Below are 19,095 nucleotides of genomic sequence, written 5' to 3'. Positions count from 1 at the left end.
GGGCATTTGTCCAGGGTTCCCTGTCCTAAAGGGGCCCCCTGCATGTGGACTTTTGTAAGCAGAGGATGTATCGCTCTTTTAATATCCATTGGTTGAATGCCCAGGTGAAGATGCTTGTCATCTCTTGTCTACATATCTATGATCTGTCTCCGGCCTATATATCTATAATCTATCTGTCTAGTTATCTATCTCCTATAACTTGTCTATTTCCTATCAATATATCTATCCATTTTGTCTATTATCTAGTTATCTATATATCTTCTACCTATATATTATCTATCTATCCATCTATCTATCTATCTATCTATCTATCTCTCATATCTATCTATAATCTACATGATATTTATGTATCTATAAATCTATATCTTCTTTCATATTTATCTTCCACTCATCTCCTTTAAAATTCTCCTACAGTCCCATGTTACACACTACAAAATGTTATTATTGTGCAGGGCTAAGGGAGCCTCTTACTGAATGAAACTGTTCATAAAATAGTTTTATTTTGGGGCCCCCACTTTTAGTTTTACCCAGGGCCCCACTTTGTCTAACACCGGCCCTGTCAAGATCAGTGACAAAATTACAATGAGTCCTTATATTCTCTGAGATTCAGCATTAGGCATAAAACAACTTTGAAAGTTACATACACTGATGGTATGTAAAACCGTCACACTGACTCACCTAATGTCCCATAAGAAAAGTACTTCAGCAGGAGCTATGCTGTTTCTGTAACTTCCGGGAGTTATGGAAACAGCATTATGATGGAGACAAAGCTAGATGGGAATAACAGAAGTCATAGTAAAGCCTTCAAAAAGAAGACAAAAATGTTATGTTTTTGAGATGTTTTTGGTGGTCTGCCCACTAGGACTGGTCACATACATCCGTCTATTCCCTACAACGGCACTGATGGTGAAAGCGGAGTGCAGTGCTCAGCTATGCTCAGGTACAGCTCCTTACAAAAGTATTCGGCCCCCTTGAACTTTTCTACCTTTTGCCAAACATAAAGATATAAAATTGACATTTTTTGGTGAAGAATCAACTAGTGGGACACAATTGTGAAGTGGATGAAATTTATTGATGTTTAAAGTTTTGTAAAAAATAATAAACTGATAAGTAGGGCTTGAAATATTATTAGGCTCCCCTTAAAGGGCATCTACCACCAGGATGACGGACTGTATGCAAATGAACCAGAGGGGCTCCAGGGTCCATAGGTGTTAACGGAGCCTGGAGCCCCCCGGGCTGATTTGCATACCGTCTTTGATCCTGGTGGTAGATATCCTTTAAGGATGTCTCTATCAGTTTTGCAGAGACTGAAATTCTTTCCCATTCTCAGTGAGGTTGGATGGAGAGCATTTGTGAAAAGCAGTTTTTGGCTCTTTGGCCATTCTAACACCTGGATACGTTTATTTGTGAACCTTCCATTGTAGATTTTCCTTTATGTTCAAGATCATTGGGGCAGATTTACTTACCCGGTCCGTTTGCGTTCCAGCGGCGCGTTCTCTGCGGTGGATTCGGGTCCGGCCGGGATTCATCAAGGTAGTTCCTCCGCCGTCCACCAGGTGGCGCTGCTGCGCTGAAAAGCATCCGAATGCCCTGAAATTCACCAACCAGGACCAAGTGAAGGTAAGTGCGTCCCAAGCAACACTTTTATTGTTTTAAATGCGGCGGTTTTTCCGAATCCGTCGGGTTTTCGTTCGTCCACGCCCCCCGATTTCCGTCGCGTGCATGCCGGCGCCGATGCGATCACGTGCGCCAAAATCCCGGGGCAATACAGGGAAAATCGGCGCAAATCGGAAATATTCGGGTAACACGTCGGAAAAACGCGAATCGGGCCCTTAGTAAATGACCCCCATTGTCTTGTCGGAAGATAAATCTCTGTCCCAGTCTCAGGTCTTTTGCAAACTCCAACAGGCTTTCTTCCAGAATGGTCATGTATTTTAACCATCTTCCCTGTCCCTGCCAACTGAAGAAAAGCCCAAACCATGATGTTGCCCCCACCATGTGTGACAGTGATGATGGTGCCCCCACCATGTGTGACAGTGGGGATGGTGCCCCCACCATGTGTGACAGTGGGGATGGTGCCCCCACCATGTGTGACAGTGGGGATGGTGCCCCCACCATGTGTGACAGTGGGGATGGTGCCCCCACCATGTGTGACAGTGGGGATGGTGCCCCCACCATGTGTGACAGCGGGGATGGTGCCCCCACCATGTGTGACAGCGGAGATGGTGTCCCCACCATGTGTGACAGTGGGGATGGTGCCTCCACCATGTGTGACAGTGGGGATGGTGCCCCCACCATGTGTGACAGCGGAGATGGTGTCCCCACCATGTGTGACAGTGGGGATGGTGCCCCCACCATGTGTGACAGCGGGGATGGTGCCCCCACCATGTGTGACAGCGGGGATGGTGCCCCCACCATGTGTGACAGCGGGGATGGTGCCCCCACCATGTGTGACAGCGGGGATGGTGCCCCCACCATGTGTGACAGCGGGGATGGTGCCACCACCATGTGTGACAGCGGGGATGGTGCCCCCACCATGTGTGACAGCGGGGATGGTGCCCCCACCATGTGTGACAGCGGGGATGGTGCCACCACCATGTGTGACAGCGGGGATGTTGCCCCCACCATGTGTGACAGTGGGGATGGTGCCCCCACCATGTGTGACAGTGGGGATGGTGCCCCCACCATGTGTGACAGCGGAGATGGTGTCCCCACCATGTGTGACAGTGGGGATGGTGCCCCCACCATGTGTGACAGTGGGGATGGTGCCTCCACCATGTGTGACAGTGGGGATGGTGCCCCCACCATGTGTGACAGCGGAGATGGTGTCCCCACCATGTGTGACAGTGGGGATGGTGCCCCCACCATGTGTGACAGCGGGTATGGTGCCCCCACCATGTGTGACAGCGGGGATGGTGCCCCCACCATGTGTGACAGCGGGGATGGTGCCCCCACCATGTGTGACAGCGGGGATGGTGCCACCACCATGTGTGACAGCGGGGATGGTGCCCCCACCATGTGTGTCAGTGGGGATGATGCCTCCACCATGTGTGACAGTGGGGATGGTGCCCCCACCATGTGTGACAGTAGGGATGGTGCCCCCACCATGTGTGACAGTGGGGATGGTGCCCCCACTATGTGTGATAGTGGGGATGGTGCCCCCACCATGTGTGACAGTGGGGATGGTGCCCCCACCATGTGTGACAGCGGAGATGGTGCCCCCACCATGTGTGACAGCGGGGATGGTGCCCCCACCATGTGTGACAGTGGGGATGGTGCCTCCACCATGTGTGTCAGTGGGGATGGTGCCCCCACCATGTGTGACAGTGGGGATGGTGCCTCCACCATGTGTGACAGTGGGGATGGTGCCACCACCATGTGTGACAGTGGGGATGGTGCCCCCGCCATGTGTGACAGTGGGGAATGGGGCATTCAGGGTTATGAGCTGTCTTCGATCGTTTGGCATTGTGGCCAAAAAGTTGGATTTTGGTTTAATCTGAGCAGAGAATCTTCTTCCACATGTTTGGTGTCTCCCAGTGGCTTGTGGCAAACTTTAAACAAGACTTTTTATGGATGTCTTTGAGAAATGGCTTCTTCTTGTCTTCCATAAAGACCAGATTTATGCCTTGTATGACTGCTTGTTGTCCTATGGACAGACTCTCCCACCTCGGCTGTAGACTCTGCAGCTCATCCAGAGGGATCCTGGGTCTCTTGGTCTGATACTCCTTCCAATACAATATGATCACTTGCACACGGCTCCTCGGGATGTTTAAAGTTTGTGAAATCTTTTTGGATCCAAATCCGGCTTTAAACTTCTCCACAACAATATCACGACCTACCTGGTGTGTTCCTTAGTCCTTATGACGCAGAACCCTGAGAGTGTGGTCACACGTTGCATAGAAATTAGTTTTGGGGTGGTTTTAGGTGATATTTCTTATATTAACAAGTGAAAGACATTTGTGGAACAGATTTCTCCTTCAAAATCAAATTCACCCATTCAGTTCATGTCTTTCCCCTGTGAATTTGACAAAACTGCACCTAAAACCACCTCAAAACTGATTGCCACACAGTTTTAACTGCAACGTAACCGCACCCTGAGACTATCACGGAGCAGGTGATTTTATACAGGGACTTAATACACAGGTGGATTATATTTATCATCATCAGTCCTTTACGACAACATTGGATCATCAGAGATCAGAGACTGAACTTCTGGAGGGAGTTCACTGCACTTAAAGTAAAGGGGCCGAATAATATTGCACGTCCTACTTTTCAGTTTTTGGGGGGTTTTTTTTTACAAAAGTTTAAAATATCCAATAAATTGCATTCCACTTCACAACTGTCTCCCATTGTTGTTGATTCTTCACCAATTGACAATTTTATATCTTTATGTTTGAATCCTGAAATGTGGCAAAAGGTAGAAAAGTTCAAGGGGGGGGGGGGCGCGAATACTTTCGTAAGGTTCTGTATCTCCGGCTGCCCTACTGAGATTTATAGGAGCAGCTGTGTAAGTCTGTGAATCCACACCATACCACAGCTCTGAGCTGGATACAAGTGCCAGGAAATGAGTCGGCTGAGAGGTTCTCATCTGATAGTTGAATGAAAAAAAAAATCTTTCATTCTTAAGAAATATCTTTCTTTTTGGATTGGTCTTTTTTTTTTTTTTTTTTTAAAAACACCCCCAGAAAGATCCTTTGTGTCCTTTGGCTGTTGACTATGTATGGCGCGTATGAACCCCTATAAGCCCTGATATGGATCAAAGTGTCCCGAAATTGTTAACCAGAATATAATTTGCTCATCAGTTCCTCAACCATCAGCCTGGAATATATCGGAAAGGTAAATATTCTCTATGTTAATGTGGATTAGAATAGTGTTTTTTTCCTTCCACTGCGTTGGGTTTCTATGTATGAAGAGTGAATGAGCTTCGGTGACTTCCCCTATGAACCTCCTATGTGAATTATTTCTGTCTCATGTGAATGGCCACCAATAATACTTAAAAGTTAACTCCAGGTTTCAAACATAGTACATAAGATGACCTATATAAGATGACCACTTCATTTTGTCTGACACATGCTATAAGACTAGTTCTGTGGTCGTAACCTTTACTATACAGCCATTGGTTATATTCACTCATGGACTACACATCAGAAGTGCAGCCTAGGACTTCACATACCAAACAAAGCCCTGCAATACTTATGTTGTAAAGTATATTCATTTGTATGAATATATTTAAGAGAATTCCAACAATTTTGGAAAATAGGTGTAAGTAAAAACATAATGGGGCAGATTTACTTACCCGGTCCATTCGCGATGCAGCGGCGCGTTCTCTGCGGTGGATTCGGGTCTTCCGGCGATTCACTAAGGCAGTTCTTCCGACGTCCACCAGGTGTCGCTGCTGCGCTGAAGCCCACTGAGGTCCGCCGGTGTTCACGATCCATTGCTGGGTGAAGGTAAGTGCGTGTCCAGCGACACTTTTTTTTTTTTTTAAAATGCAGCGGTTTCTCCGAATCGGTCGGGTTTTCGTTCAGCCATGCCCCCCTGATTTTCGCGTACATGCCAGCGCCAATGCGCCACAATCCGAACGCGTGCGCCAAAATCCCAAAGCAATACAGGGAAAATCGGCGCAAAACGAAAAAATGCGGGTAACCCGCCATAAAAACGCGATTCGGGCCCTTAGTAAATGACCCTCTATGATTTTGGCTTCGATTTCTTGCATTGTGGCCCCAGACATATATCTTGTTTCGCTCATGAAAACTGTGCCCCACAGAGTAACAGGAGTAGTAATACTGGAAACAAAAAGTTATATGAAAAAATTATAATATATCAAACTGGACAGACTCAATCTATTAAAACTAGCAAACTACATTGTATAATACACGCAATTCTGACCCTTTTCCCATTGATACACAGGGGCTTGTTTACTAAGGTTCACGGATCGCAATTGCGTTGGGCTGTTCTTGGTTTTCAGGATTTGCACAGATTTGACAAGTATTTAACAGGGGTTTGCACTGGTATTGTGTAACACGTGATTGGATTTTGGTGCAGCTGCGCTGCTTCCATGCGTCAGAAATCTGGGGGGGGGGGGGCGGGCCGTCGGACGATCCAACTGATTCAGACTGAGAGCAGGATTTTACTTTCAAATTGTGTCGTAAGCCCAAGCACTTACATGCACCAGGAAGAAGAAGGTGAACTCCGGTGGACCTGAGCGGGGAAGCGTCACATGTAGGATATCAGGCGCATGATCTTAGTGAATCACGGCACAGGGCATTATCGTCGGACAATGCACATTCGTGGACTGTCCAGTTTGATTTATTATTTCTACAATATAAGTTACATTTTATGGGATTAGGTGAAGTTATAGGTTTTTTTTGTCTGTGTTATGACTTATTTCATATCACAGAGGTCGTTGGGGGCTACACATCGGCCACAGCAGTCCCATGACTGCAAAAAAAAATCCCAGGAAAATCTGTAAACAGTCACGAGATGTGATAAGATCCAAGATGCTGAAATAGGGAATTGGAGCAGGGTAAGAATACCATTTTTTCTTACAGCCTCTCGGCACGTAAGGGTTTTGTCCAAAATTGGCATAAAAACCTGTTAAAGTCAGATCACATAACTGCTTGTTTATAAGAGCTATACTAAGATACATACATCAAAGCTTCTGGCGCTAATGCAGAATCTGTACCAAGCCCCCAACTATACCATATTATTTACAGTAATGTTCCCTTCATATGAGGCAGCCATGGGAAGATCAAAATGGGAAATATGAAAATGCTGACCCCCCCCCCCAAAAAAAAAAACTCAAATTTTTTATTGGTTGAACATTGACTTCCCACATATGGTACCAGATTCAAGCTACTTGGGAAAGGAGGATGTGGATCTCCTAAGAGTTTTGCAGTTTACGGACCTTTAAAGGTCCTGACAGGGCTCTTATATACATGTGTTTCAAGAGCAGGAACACCTATTTAATCTCTACAAGGCAAAATCAAACTTGCTGGTTGGTTTAGGTGGTCATGTACACCGGAGAAGCCATGGGCCCCAGTCATATTAGATCTGCTACTGGGGTGAAGACACCTTATGGCCTCCTAAGGCTCCTGGACCTTGGTTTGACTGCAGGCTCTCCCCCCCCCCCAATCTTGTTTCTTTTATAGCTGAGTGGACTATGGGGGCACCAGGACAGTGATACCATTTTGTCATCCTTTTGTGGTCTTATATCTGGCCTGCATGACTAAACATCTCTGGACATTGATAGGTTAAATGACCTCCTTCTCCTTTAAATCCTGGAAGGTTTCCTAAAAGGCAGGGCACTATCTATGAAGCAGGTATTATCATACTGAGCAGTAGACTTCCCGAGCTTCTCCCTCTCTTACCGAGTGTTTGAGTAAGTGACGTCCCTACGATTTTATGAGATCTGTGACTCTAAGGCATCAGGTAATCTGATCAGACATTTGATTACATTTCACAGCCTTGTCTTCTTTATTAAAATCTCCCAGAACCCTTTGCGGCCCGGGCTTATTGCTGCTGGATGCTAATAAAAGTCTCTCCCTCTGGGACCTGCGATAGATGAAGGAGGCTGTACTGGTAAAACATGCCGTCCCCGGCTTCTAGCGGCATGGGTGTTCATTGCCTGCGTATTCTGATATATTCTTTTCCCATATAACAGTCTGGTATATCATATAATAATAGTATACAGTATGTCATGTATGTAATATCATATGGTACATAGTTTCTCCCATGGTCCATAATAACAAGGCAAGATAGGATCACAGAAAATCCCCATCGCTCAGACATCAATCATATTGAGTCTTTGGTACCAGGAGCTATTGGGTGCGGATAGCCATGTGATCAACAGACATAAAGAGGTTCTGCAGCAGCAAAGGATGTCTTATAATGTTTTATATTGATAACAATTGTGCAAGTACTGACAACAACAAAGAGGAGGGGGTAGATATATACGAACGACAGGCGTAAACCTCCTCCAATCGTGTGACTGCTAGAAACAATGGGGGGGATGATAGACCTTTGACTGAAATAGACTCAAGGGGGCATATTGGAGCGCCAGCGTATGATAGCCCCGTCGTTGCATATTCGCAGCGGCATACATCAAGAGGCGGAAGCATATCAAAAGTAGCCGGCGGCAGTGTGTGCGCCGGCGCGGGGACAATAACGCCCCACTCCCAGCCGGTCGTGCCCTCCGCTCGGCTGGCCGCACCCCCCGTTCAGGCCTCTTCATGCCCCACTCGCGTGAAGGTGGGTGATTGATAAATAGGTGGGTGCTAGATAAATATGCCCCAAGGTCAGAGTTTTGTTAATGTATTTGGTCAATTCAATTCATATTGAAGTTATTGTGAGCCATAGCATGGAGTCATCTGCTTCTGTCTTGATGCACTTTGTTTATGATGGGTTGAACAGATGATCGCTGCAGGGCTGCAATGCTGCGGATGAATATTAATTATTGACGAACAATTCAATCCAATAGGCATTTAGAGAAATATAGATGTTCTTTAATGTTGTATCCTACGTTGGCCATACTTATTAGACCGCTTGACAATCTAATGTGTATGAAATACAGAACATAAATGTCGATGATGGGTTCGACCTAGAAGCTACTTGGCCATCTGCTATTAAATGTGTATAACCAAATTTTGTTCATTGTGAAGCTGAAAACTTTCTCCCAATTAGCTCCCTATTAGAAAGTAATTTTTATCAACCTAAACAACATATTTAGCCAAAGACTATGGGTATAGTTGGGCTATGTAACCGTTGGCCAGTCCAGTAAATCCTGTAGAACTTTACAGTAACGAGGGAAATAATCAGTAATAATGAAGTTTGTGACATGGGATAATTTTATTGTAGGGTTATAGACATTTCTTCCACGAAAGTTGCGAAACCACTGGTTGATAACTTTTCCTTCTAGTTCTCCATACACATATATTGTTAGGAAAAACTCACGACTGGAATACTGTACACAAAACAAACTACCACACTAGTCTGAGTGCAGGCTGAGAGAACCTAGAAAGAGGGCAAACTGCACTGATCTACAGATTAGACCCTACCAAGGCAGAAACCCCCTTGAAGGTAGGAAGCCTCTGCCGCAGGAACCTCCTAACTACCCTGCAAGGCCCTGGGAGGTGAGAGGAACCTAAATAGGTCTGTTAGCCGCTGTGAGGTGGTATGGACAGAAAACTGCAGTGTGAGTGTTAGGACAGTATTCAGACAGAGGGAAGAAACAGGTAGAACAATGATGAAACAAGCAGAATTCAAGACAGCATAAGAAACTAAAGATGTACAGGCACACCAGGGGGTACGTCACGGCCAAAACCGCTAGACAAGCAAAAGTAACCTAATTGGAGAATACAATACCGGGGTGAAGCAACAACGTTAAAGGGGATCAGACCAGGAATCCAGCGGCTGTCCAGAAGGACAAACACTGGCACAGATGGAAGGTCCAGATCCAATTTATGCAGCCTGAGATCCGCCCCCAGAATCCCATAGGAGCAGGAATCCAGGCTGATTTAGAAGACAGACAGCTTTAACTTCCCTAAAGAGCACGCGTTCTGGATGCCCGCTGCCCCGCGCGTGCAGCAGGGGTAACTTGCTGCGGACAGGGGGCAGAGCCAGTGCAGAGACGCACAGAAACTCAGGGAGGTCCGCTAGCATTGTCAGCATGGAGGGTAGAAGGACCTGCAGACGCGGTGTCCCTTCCAGTGGATCTGACATATATACTTGGATAAGCATGTATGTAATCGAAATGGTGATTCTGTGTATAAAATATATAAAAAAGGTGGGAAAAGGAAAACAATAGCTTCAGTGCTACCGTAAATAAGGCATATCCAGCTGACTTTCGAGAAGGCTCGTGACATGACGAGGGAGTACGGCCAAGCCAGTGAGTATTTTTTCAGTCATTAAAGATTTTATTGATGGACAAAGAGGTGCAATCAATGAAGAAGACTGGGTTTGGCCATGTATGAAGGTCAGGAAGAGATTAGTTTTGTGGGGTCACTTTTCAAATGTATGGACTCTTGAAGGTCAAGCTTGCTTTGCTGAGGATCGAACAGCGGTGTGTAGTAGGCAAACAAAAAAACTCATGCGGTACAGTTTTCATCAGTTGGAGACCCGACCTGATCCTGTGACCAGGAGCAAAAAAATTCTTTTTAAGATGGAAGGCCATTATCAGGTCGATATTTTAGCCTTAGACAACTTCCCTAGATTTTTGATGGTCCTACAGTCGCCACAAGCCAAGGATTAGACGGACTATCACAAACGGCCAGAAGAAAACCCACTAGAGGTAAATGTGAACTTTTAAATGTTTTTCACCTGTTTGAGGTAACTGATGTTTATCTCAATTACTGTCAGCTCTTGTGACAATCTCCGATGTAATGTGTCCTGTAGGTGGAATGTCCACCATAGCATACTGCTTCTAGAAGGAGAGGAGTGAGTACAAAGGCTTTCTATTTATACTTATGGATCTTCTGTTCCATCTCTTTACCCCTCTCAGAAGCACAACTGTGTTTGGAGGTTGTGTACAAACACATCTTCTTATCCAGGATCTCTACAAAGACCTCAGACCAACTCAATATCCTGTGAAGGTGCATTCTGGTGAAATGCCAGAGGCTATTACCACGAGGGAAGAGGAATGCCCATGAGACCGCTCTCAAAATTGTCTTTTATTACAGCAGTAATAAAGTCAGAGGGAGAGGGAAGATATTAAACATGTATGAGGAGCGTTTAATTACATTTCTAGAATGTGGGATTAAAACCGAGGAAGAGGTTACCCAGGAAGTCAAACAAAAATTAAGTCAATGCGATGGCAATCAAATCTCGGGCACGGGCGGGAAATGGGATAAAGAGGGATCAGTCATTGGACACTCTTTATTGTTCAAGAAAACACCTAGTTGTGTGGATATTAGCTCTATATCCATCTGTATGAGTGATAAAACATATTTTCACTGGGAACATTAACTACTCAATCCATTGTCGCTCCTTATGACGATCTCATTTGTACACAATTAGATTTTTAGCAGACAGACACGTGAAGAGCATCTTTTGTTGTTATCCATTCATTTCAATGTTAATAAAACAGGTCTTTCCATTCTGTTTCAGTTTTTGGGTTCTGTAAATATTAGGAGACTCCATGGGGCTAAGCCTCTATCACAATATTCAGACCCAAAGTTGCAGCAGAAGACAACAACCCACTTTTGGAGGAAACCAAGTCCTAGGGTTTGATAGACAATAAATTCTCAGACTAATTTTTCCTGGTGGGTCTATGAAATCCTGATCCATGTACAGCACAGAACCTTTGCTGATAAGTAGACAGGAATATCGAAGAAGAAAATGTATAAAAATTATTGTGAAATTTAATATCTTGTTAGACTCAATCTTACACCTGCTTTGTAGCCCTCCATGAGCTGTCCAAAATTCAGTATATATAACCTATGCTAAGGATAGGTCATTAATACCTGATTGGTGGAGGTCCCTTGCACCAGGGGCAGATTAAAACTGCCACGGGCCCTGGGTTGTATGAATATTATAACATCTACAAGTCTGAAATCACTTCCTACATTTGGTACTAGAATCGACTTCTTGGGGAATGGAGAATGTGCTCTTCCTCCTGCTTTCGATCTGCAGTTTGAGGACCTTTGGATGACTTTCAAAGGTCCTGAAATGCCTCCTGTGTACATGTGTATTGAGAGCAGGAACAGATATAAGAGGATTTCATCGGTAAAGGTCCTTCGAAGTATAAAATTTAGTAGGTGGTTTGAGTAACATGGGCCCCCTAGAAGGCATGGGCCCCGGGCAACCTCCCAAACAACCTATAATATAATTCAGTACTGCCTTGCACCTTCACAATCAGCTGATATCGGCAGTTGTTTCTCTGGCAAAAACATTCTATGAAGTCTAAAAAGTAGACTTGCAGACAGTGGCCATTTATGTAGTAGATAACTGGTAAAATGTTATGGATGGCAGAAGTCCTTCTGTCCACACTGGCAAATATTTAAATTACTGTCGGTAGGTCTATTTGATCCATCCTTTTGAATACACAACAGTGATATTGCTGGTAAATATGCACTATATATAATCAACACCCTCCAAAGGGGTTTTCCAGGAATAAATTACTGTACACATCATCTGTTCACCGGCCGATGATGTCACATTTATCAGTCACATGGCCTGTTTGCAGCTGATTCGCCATTCGAGTCCACAAGGCTGTAATACCAAGAACAACCACTATGCAAAGTTTGGCAGTGTGCCAGATTTGTGTTAGAATGTTCTAATCCCTCCAAATAGTTGATGAGTGGAGTTCGGAATGTTGGGATATTGTTGGCCTGACCATAGAATCGGAATATGTGTCCTAGAATATCTCTTTACATTCTAATGAATAATCTGAAGTATATAAAATAAAATTTGTCTTGTATTATAAAAAAGTTTCACACAACTCAAGAAAGGGTTAATCCTAAATATTCTGTTGAGTTGATCATGAGTACTCCAGTTTATCTATAGACCTGTATTTTCTATTCAAAAACATTAAAAAACCACACGGTGAACTGATAATAAGATCACACCTAATATGTGTTATATTTTTTTTTTTTGATCTGGCAAAAGAAAAGCTTTCAGATCATTTGGATACGGGGGAGGGATGGACGATCAAATGGTTTCTGCTCCATCAGTGATAAGACTCAGTCTGGGCACTCGTGCCTTAAATCAGGTGCCAAGGAAAGTCTGTGGCCTGGGACAGAGGGAGAGGCAAGGGGTCCACGTGTGGGATTAAAGCTTTTCATCACCCCGCATCGCATGGGTCTTATAAGGACCCTGATGCAGCTGCCGGTTTATCTTACTTATTCCTTCTCCCACATTCAGACGTAGATTGGAGATTGTGAAATGCACAGTGATGTTATTTTTATACTTTCGTTTTATATTTATATGTGATTTTCTTTGGTCAAAGTCTCTGATTCTGTAAAATTTCTGTGGGGTGTCCTGGAAATGCCATGTGCACCAGCGCCTCTTCTCTGGCAAAGGGTCCTCTGTACTGTAGCCTGTGAGACGTGATGATTCTCACACACAGACCCCTAGATGGTTCCAACAATACATACTGGTAAAAATAGTGAAAATATACATAGAGCTGATATATAAGTAATGTATCCATGTCTCATTCCTCCTAGTTTACGCACAGTTATCCCCTCCGCTGTCCTCTTAATCCTGTGTTTCCTACTGTCTGCAGGTGTCTGAACAATTTAGTTTCCCAGCCTTGTTTGATTCGTCCGATATATTTTGACATTCCATACGTGACTTTTGGCCCATTTTTTGACATAGACCCTGTGCTGTCACTCGCTCTGCATTGCACCTTCACTGAATGATAGGACATATAGAAGCGTCATATAGCGTAATCTAATGGTCTTGAGTCTGAGACAGTTTCAAGTCTAAAAACACTGATAAAAAAAGTTGAAGGTGCACTAAATCCAAAACTGACAAAATAATTTAAGTAATTTTCATTCAGAAATGCCAGTAAGGAAATTCTGCTAAATTTTAGAGCAGACTTGTATGTGGCTGTAAGGTAACTGGCTGTATCCAAAGCCTTATCCCACTCACCATAGAGCAGACTTGTATGTGGCTGTAAGGTAAGTGGCTGTATCCAAAGCCTTATCCCACTCACTATAGAGCAGACTTGTATGTGGCTGTAAGGTAACTGGCTGTAGTCAAAGCCTTATCCCAATCACCATAGAGCAGACTTGTATGTGGCTGTAAGGTAACTGGCTGTATCCAAAGCCTTATCCCACTCACCATAGAGCAGACTTGTATGTGGCTGTAAGGTAACTGGCTGTAGTTGAAGCCTTATCCCACTCACCATAGATCAGACTTGTATGTGGCTGTAAGATAAGTGGCTGTATCCAAAGCCTTATCCCACGCACCATAGAGCAGACTTGTATGTGGCTGTAAGGTAAGTGGCTGTATCCAAAGCCTTATCCCACTCACCATAGAGCAGACTTGTATGTGGCTGTAAGGTAACTGGCTGTATCCAAAGCCTTATCCTACTCACCATAGAGCAGACTTGTATGTAGCTGTAAGGTAACTGGCTGTATCCAACGCCTTATCCCACTCACCATAGAGCAGACTTGTATGTGGCTGTAAGGTAAGTGGCTGTATCCAATGCCTTATCCCACTCACCATAGAGCAGACTTGTATGTGGCTGTAATGTAACTGGCTGTATCCAAAGCCTTATCCCACTCACCATAGAGCAGACTTGTATGTGGCTGTAAGGTAACTGGCTGTATCCGAAGCCTTATCCCACTCACCATAGAGCAGACTTGTATGTGGCTGTAAGGTAACTGGCTGTATCCAACGCCTTATCCCACTCACCATAGAGCAGAGTTGTATGTGGCTGTAAGGTAAGTGGCTGTATCCGAAGCCTTATTCCACTCACCATAGAGCAGACTTGTATGTGGCTGTAAGGTAACTGGCTGTATCCAACGCCTTATCCCACTCACCATAGAGCAGACTTGTATGTGGCTGTAAGGTAACTGGCTGTATCCAACGCCTTATCCCACTCACCATAGAGCAGACTTGTATGTGGCTGTAAGGTAACTGGCTGTATCCGAAGCCTTATCCCACTCACCATAGAGCAGACTTGTATGTGGCTGTAAGGTAAGTGGCTGTATCCAACGCCTTATCCCACTCACCATAGAGCAGACTTGTATGTGGCTGTAAGGTAACTGGCTGTAGACAAAGCTTTATCCCACTAACCATAGAGCAGACTTGTATGTGGCTGTAAGGTAACTGGCTGTATCCAAAGCCTTATCCTACTCACCATAGAGCAGACTTGTATGTGGCTGTAAGGTAACTGGCTGTATCCAACGCCTTATCCCACTCACCATAGAGCAGACTTGTATGTGGCTGTAATGTAACTGGCTGTATCCAAAGCCTTATCCCACTCACCATAGAGCAGACTTGTATGTGGCTGTAAGGTAACTGGCTGTATCCGAAGCCTTATCCCACTCACCATAGAGCAGACTTGTATGTGGCTGTAAGGTAACTGGCTGTATCCAACGCCTTATCCCACTCACCATAGAGCAGAGTTGTATGTGGCTGTAAGGTAAGTGGCTGTATCCGAAGCCTTATTCCACTCACCATAGAGCAGACTTGTATGTGGCTGTAAGGTAACTGGCTGTATCCAACGCCTTATCCCACTCACCATAGAGCAGACTTGTATGTGGCTGTAAGGTAACTGGCTGTATCCAACGCCTTATCCCACTCACCATAGAGCAGACTTGTATGTGGCTGTAAGGTAACTGGCTGTATCCGAAGCCTTATCCCACTCACCATAGAGCAGACTTGTATGTGGCTGTAAGGTAAGTGGCTGTATCCAACGCCTTATCCCACTCACCATAGAGCAGACTTGTATGTGGCTGTAAGGTAACTGGCTGTAGACAAAGCTTTATCCCACTAACCATAGAGCAGACTTGTATGTGGCTGTAAGGTAACTGGCTGTAGACAAAGCCTTATCCCACTGACCAAACATCTGCCACCCAGCCCTATTATACACATTTCTGAACTAAAACAATTTGGGGAATCCTTCCTTTGGGAATAATGTGGCTCACTTACTTTTCGTAGTCTTCCTTGCAGTACAGCTGACGGTTACGGTAATAACAGGTGCCGGATAGGATTTGTAGGCAGGCTGTGCACTTGACACAGCACTCGTGCCAGGATCTGTCATTCACTCTGAGCAGGAACCGGTCTGAGATCGCGCATCCGCATCCTGCGCACGGTTCATTCATCTTGTGGTCTGCAATAACATTAAAACTTATCTCAATATTCAGATATTATGCATCTACCAGAAGTTATTCTTACCATAAACTTCTATGAGAATTGGGAATTATATAACAAATGACCTACGGAGCAGTGGGAAATATATTTCTAATGGACATTATGGGCATCCAATACTACAACAAGTTCTATGGGGAAAAAAATGACTTTCTTAAAGAGGATGTGCAGGCAAATTTTATTATGCGGTACTGCAGACAGATATTGGGGCTCATTTACTAAGGGCCCAAATCACGTTTTTCCGCCGGGTTTCCCGAATTTTTCCGTTTTGCGCCGAATTGCCCCAGGATTTTGGCGCACGCGATCGGATTGTGGCACATCGGCAACGGCTTTCAGGCGACACAAATGGGGGGCGTGGCCGGCGGAAAACCTGACGAATTCGAAAAAATCTGCAGAATTAAAAAAAAAAAAATTGTGTCGCAAAAATAGCACTCACATACACTGGGACGTAGGAGGTGAACTCCGGCGGACTTCAGCGCAGCAGCGACACCTATTGGACATCGGGCGCACCACCTTAGTGAATCCCGGCAGAACCCGAATCCGCGTCGGAGAACGCGCTGCTGGATCGCGACTGGACCAGGTAAGTAAATCTGCACCATTGTCCTACCTAAAACTATACTGTTAAGCTGGCACCACTGGAAGAGATTTTTGCTTTTCCAAGTGCATTGAAGGCGTGTCCTCACACTGCTATGCCCTTAGCTCTCTGCAATTAACTTTTTTCATCCTCTTTCTGTTTAAAAAAAAAAGCTAAAACAAGGTTCATACTAATACTAAATCAGCCAATCATAGCAGAGGGGAGGGTCTGTGTGATGATACAATGTAGAGAGCATAGAACAGCAGTGTGAGGACACGCAGCATTGCAGGCAGAGAGAGTTTCTGCAATACGGTTATTGATGGATCATAGTCACGTAACAAGCAGAGGTGAAAGACAGGTAAGAAGCAGAATCGGCAACAGAAAGGAAACACCTTAAAAAAACCTGCAAGGTAGGAAGCTTTACTCAAGCAACTTCTTGTAGGGGAAGATGTTTTAGAGCCAGAAATAAAAATGACTGCTAATCTTTGTAAAGTTGTGGTGTAAACACCATTAATGGGAGATGGCTATCGTACAATGGCGTAACGGGGTATGGTGAAGTTCCTGCCCCTTCGGCGCCTCCAGATACATCAGCAGGCTCCAGCCTCTCGAACCATCAAGCATGGCACAACCATGAGCTAGGCCATAACAAGTGGGCAGGAGCAGAGCAGGAATGCCCCATGCACCCCCTTCATGCCCACTTGGCCTAGAGATGGCGTAAAAGGGGGAAACCATTGCAATTGCCGGTGGTTCGCTAGTATTTGCTATTATTTCAGGGCATGTATGTCAGAAAATTGGCGTACAAGTCCTGACATGTCCCCAATGTGTGAAGGAGGCCACACTATTCTTTAATCGCCCGTCTTAGCAATCAGTGTAACGAAATGATTGACCTCTCCAGATCAGAAGCGGACATCCAACTCTATTCCTTGTATAGTGGCAGGAACTGGGAACTGCAGCTTAGCACTCATTCATTTGAACAGTAGCTGAGCTACAGTACCCGACACTGGCCACTGTACAGGGAATGGAGCTGTACTTCTAGATCTGTTCTCTGTTATTATACTGATACCAGGAAGGTGCCGGTATCAGCTGACTGCTGCAGGAGCCCACGAATCTGATATGGATCACCTTTCCGATGGATAGATAGGACCTCGATGTCTCTACAATGTAAAATCCACACATTTTTATATTCTCTATACATTTGTTATATATTATACTTTCAATTGGAAATATTTTTTAAAAATAAAACCTGCTATTACATTAAGATGGTATAGGAGAAGGAGATGGAAAGAAGTTACACTTTGAGTCTGAACAAAAATGTCACCTTTGCCCTATAAATAAAAAATATTAATAATAATAAAATATAATGTGATGAATGTTCCCCATCCCTCTCCAACCGGCATCATATTATCTGTAGTCAAGTGTAAAACCCAAATACATCTGTTTACCACAGGAAATAAGAGCATGGAGGTTTGTGTGTGATTTTATCTGGTGCTTCATCTCTGGCATCCCTTCAAAGTTAGTGATGAAGCATTGGAAATGTGGAGGCAGAGAGAATATCCATCCTATGTACACAGGGCTAAACTTGACCTTCATAAAGTCAATCTTCAGTACAAACACAAGGGGAGCGAGCTTCAACTTTTTCACCTCAACGCTGTTAACTCCTTGCAGTGCCGAAGGTATGAATCATGATTTTTTGGTTTCGGGGGATATCATATGTTTACTATACACTAAAAAATATTAGCAGAAATTGAACGACAAGTGCAACTGGAGATACAGATTTCGTAGGGTTGTCCTTAAAGAAGACCTGTCACTAGACTTTTATTCCTCACACCAGTAATACAGGGTTAAATTTCTGCCCAAATCACCTAAAATTATCACCCCCTGTAAATGAGTAGACGTGAGTCAACTTCTGAAGAGAAGAGTCACATTTTGCCAGTAAACCACGCCTCCTTCTTTTGATTGTCAGCTCAGTGTCTTTTGAAATCTCAGCCTAAGTAGACATGAAGTCTTCTCCCTGTCCACTTCCGTTCCTTACCACAATGCTGTCCATGTCACTGCAAGGTGAATTTGGCAGTGAGCTGTGTGGGGAAACTGCAGATCTTGTCACCATTTCATGTAACGCGCGATGAGTGAGGCCAAGCAGTGGTGGGACAGAGCCACCCACCAGTGGGCGAAGCCAATATAGACAGAGGCAGAAAGAGTTTGGGGAACTATTTTACTGGTGGGAGGCGGCAGGCCTAAGCTGGGAAGTCAGTGCTCCACTTCTTAATAAAGGCACAGTGTGGGTGCGAGTAAGTTTTATTGTGCTTTTTGTTGATGTCAGGTTCCCTTTACCCCTTACCGACGCATGATGTAGTAGCATATCACACGTCGGCTGCGAGTGATTGGATAGGACTCACGGGCTGAGCCCATAGCCGGTGAGTATTTGCTGCATATTGCTGCAAACACCCACCGATAAGACCTGCTAGCACAGATCGCCGCCGCAGAACCCATTGATCACCGCCAGCATCTAGCATGCTTTCAGTTGAATACTACAGCAGTCACAGAGATCTAAGGGGAAGGGGTGTGGTGAGAGCTAAGTTCAATTCAGAGAGCTAAGAGCACAGCAGTGTGAGGACACACCCCAATGCCCTTGAAGAAGCTATAATCTCTGACTATAAATCCATTAAATAAGTTCAGCTACTAACAACATACACAAAGGTACAAGG

At 44.7% G+C, this 19,095-nt stretch overlaps 1 protein-coding gene across 5 annotated transcripts in view; it reads right to left on the bottom strand.

Moving 5' to 3' along the window:
* LOC140125758 (LIM homeobox transcription factor 1-alpha-like) overlaps positions 1 to 19,095 on the bottom strand; it is a 105,626-nt gene that overhangs the window by 15,263 nt on the left and 71,268 nt on the right. For all 5 annotated transcript variants that reach the window (XM_072144627.1, XM_072144623.1, XM_072144624.1 and 2 more), the window contains one exon: positions 15,598 to 15,778. In XM_072144627.1, the coding sequence (XP_072000728.1) occupies positions 15,598 to 15,778 (181 nt within the window). The remainder of the gene's footprint in view (positions 1 to 15,597; positions 15,779 to 19,095) is intronic.

This window comes from Engystomops pustulosus, chromosome 4, assembly GCF_040894005.1.
Source record: "Engystomops pustulosus chromosome 4, aEngPut4.maternal, whole genome shotgun sequence".
In the NCBI taxonomy this organism is placed as follows: domain Eukaryota; kingdom Metazoa; phylum Chordata; class Amphibia; order Anura; family Leptodactylidae; genus Engystomops; species Engystomops pustulosus.
The sequence above is the reverse complement of the archived record's forward strand: the minus strand, read 5'-3'. Positions and strand labels throughout refer to the sequence as shown.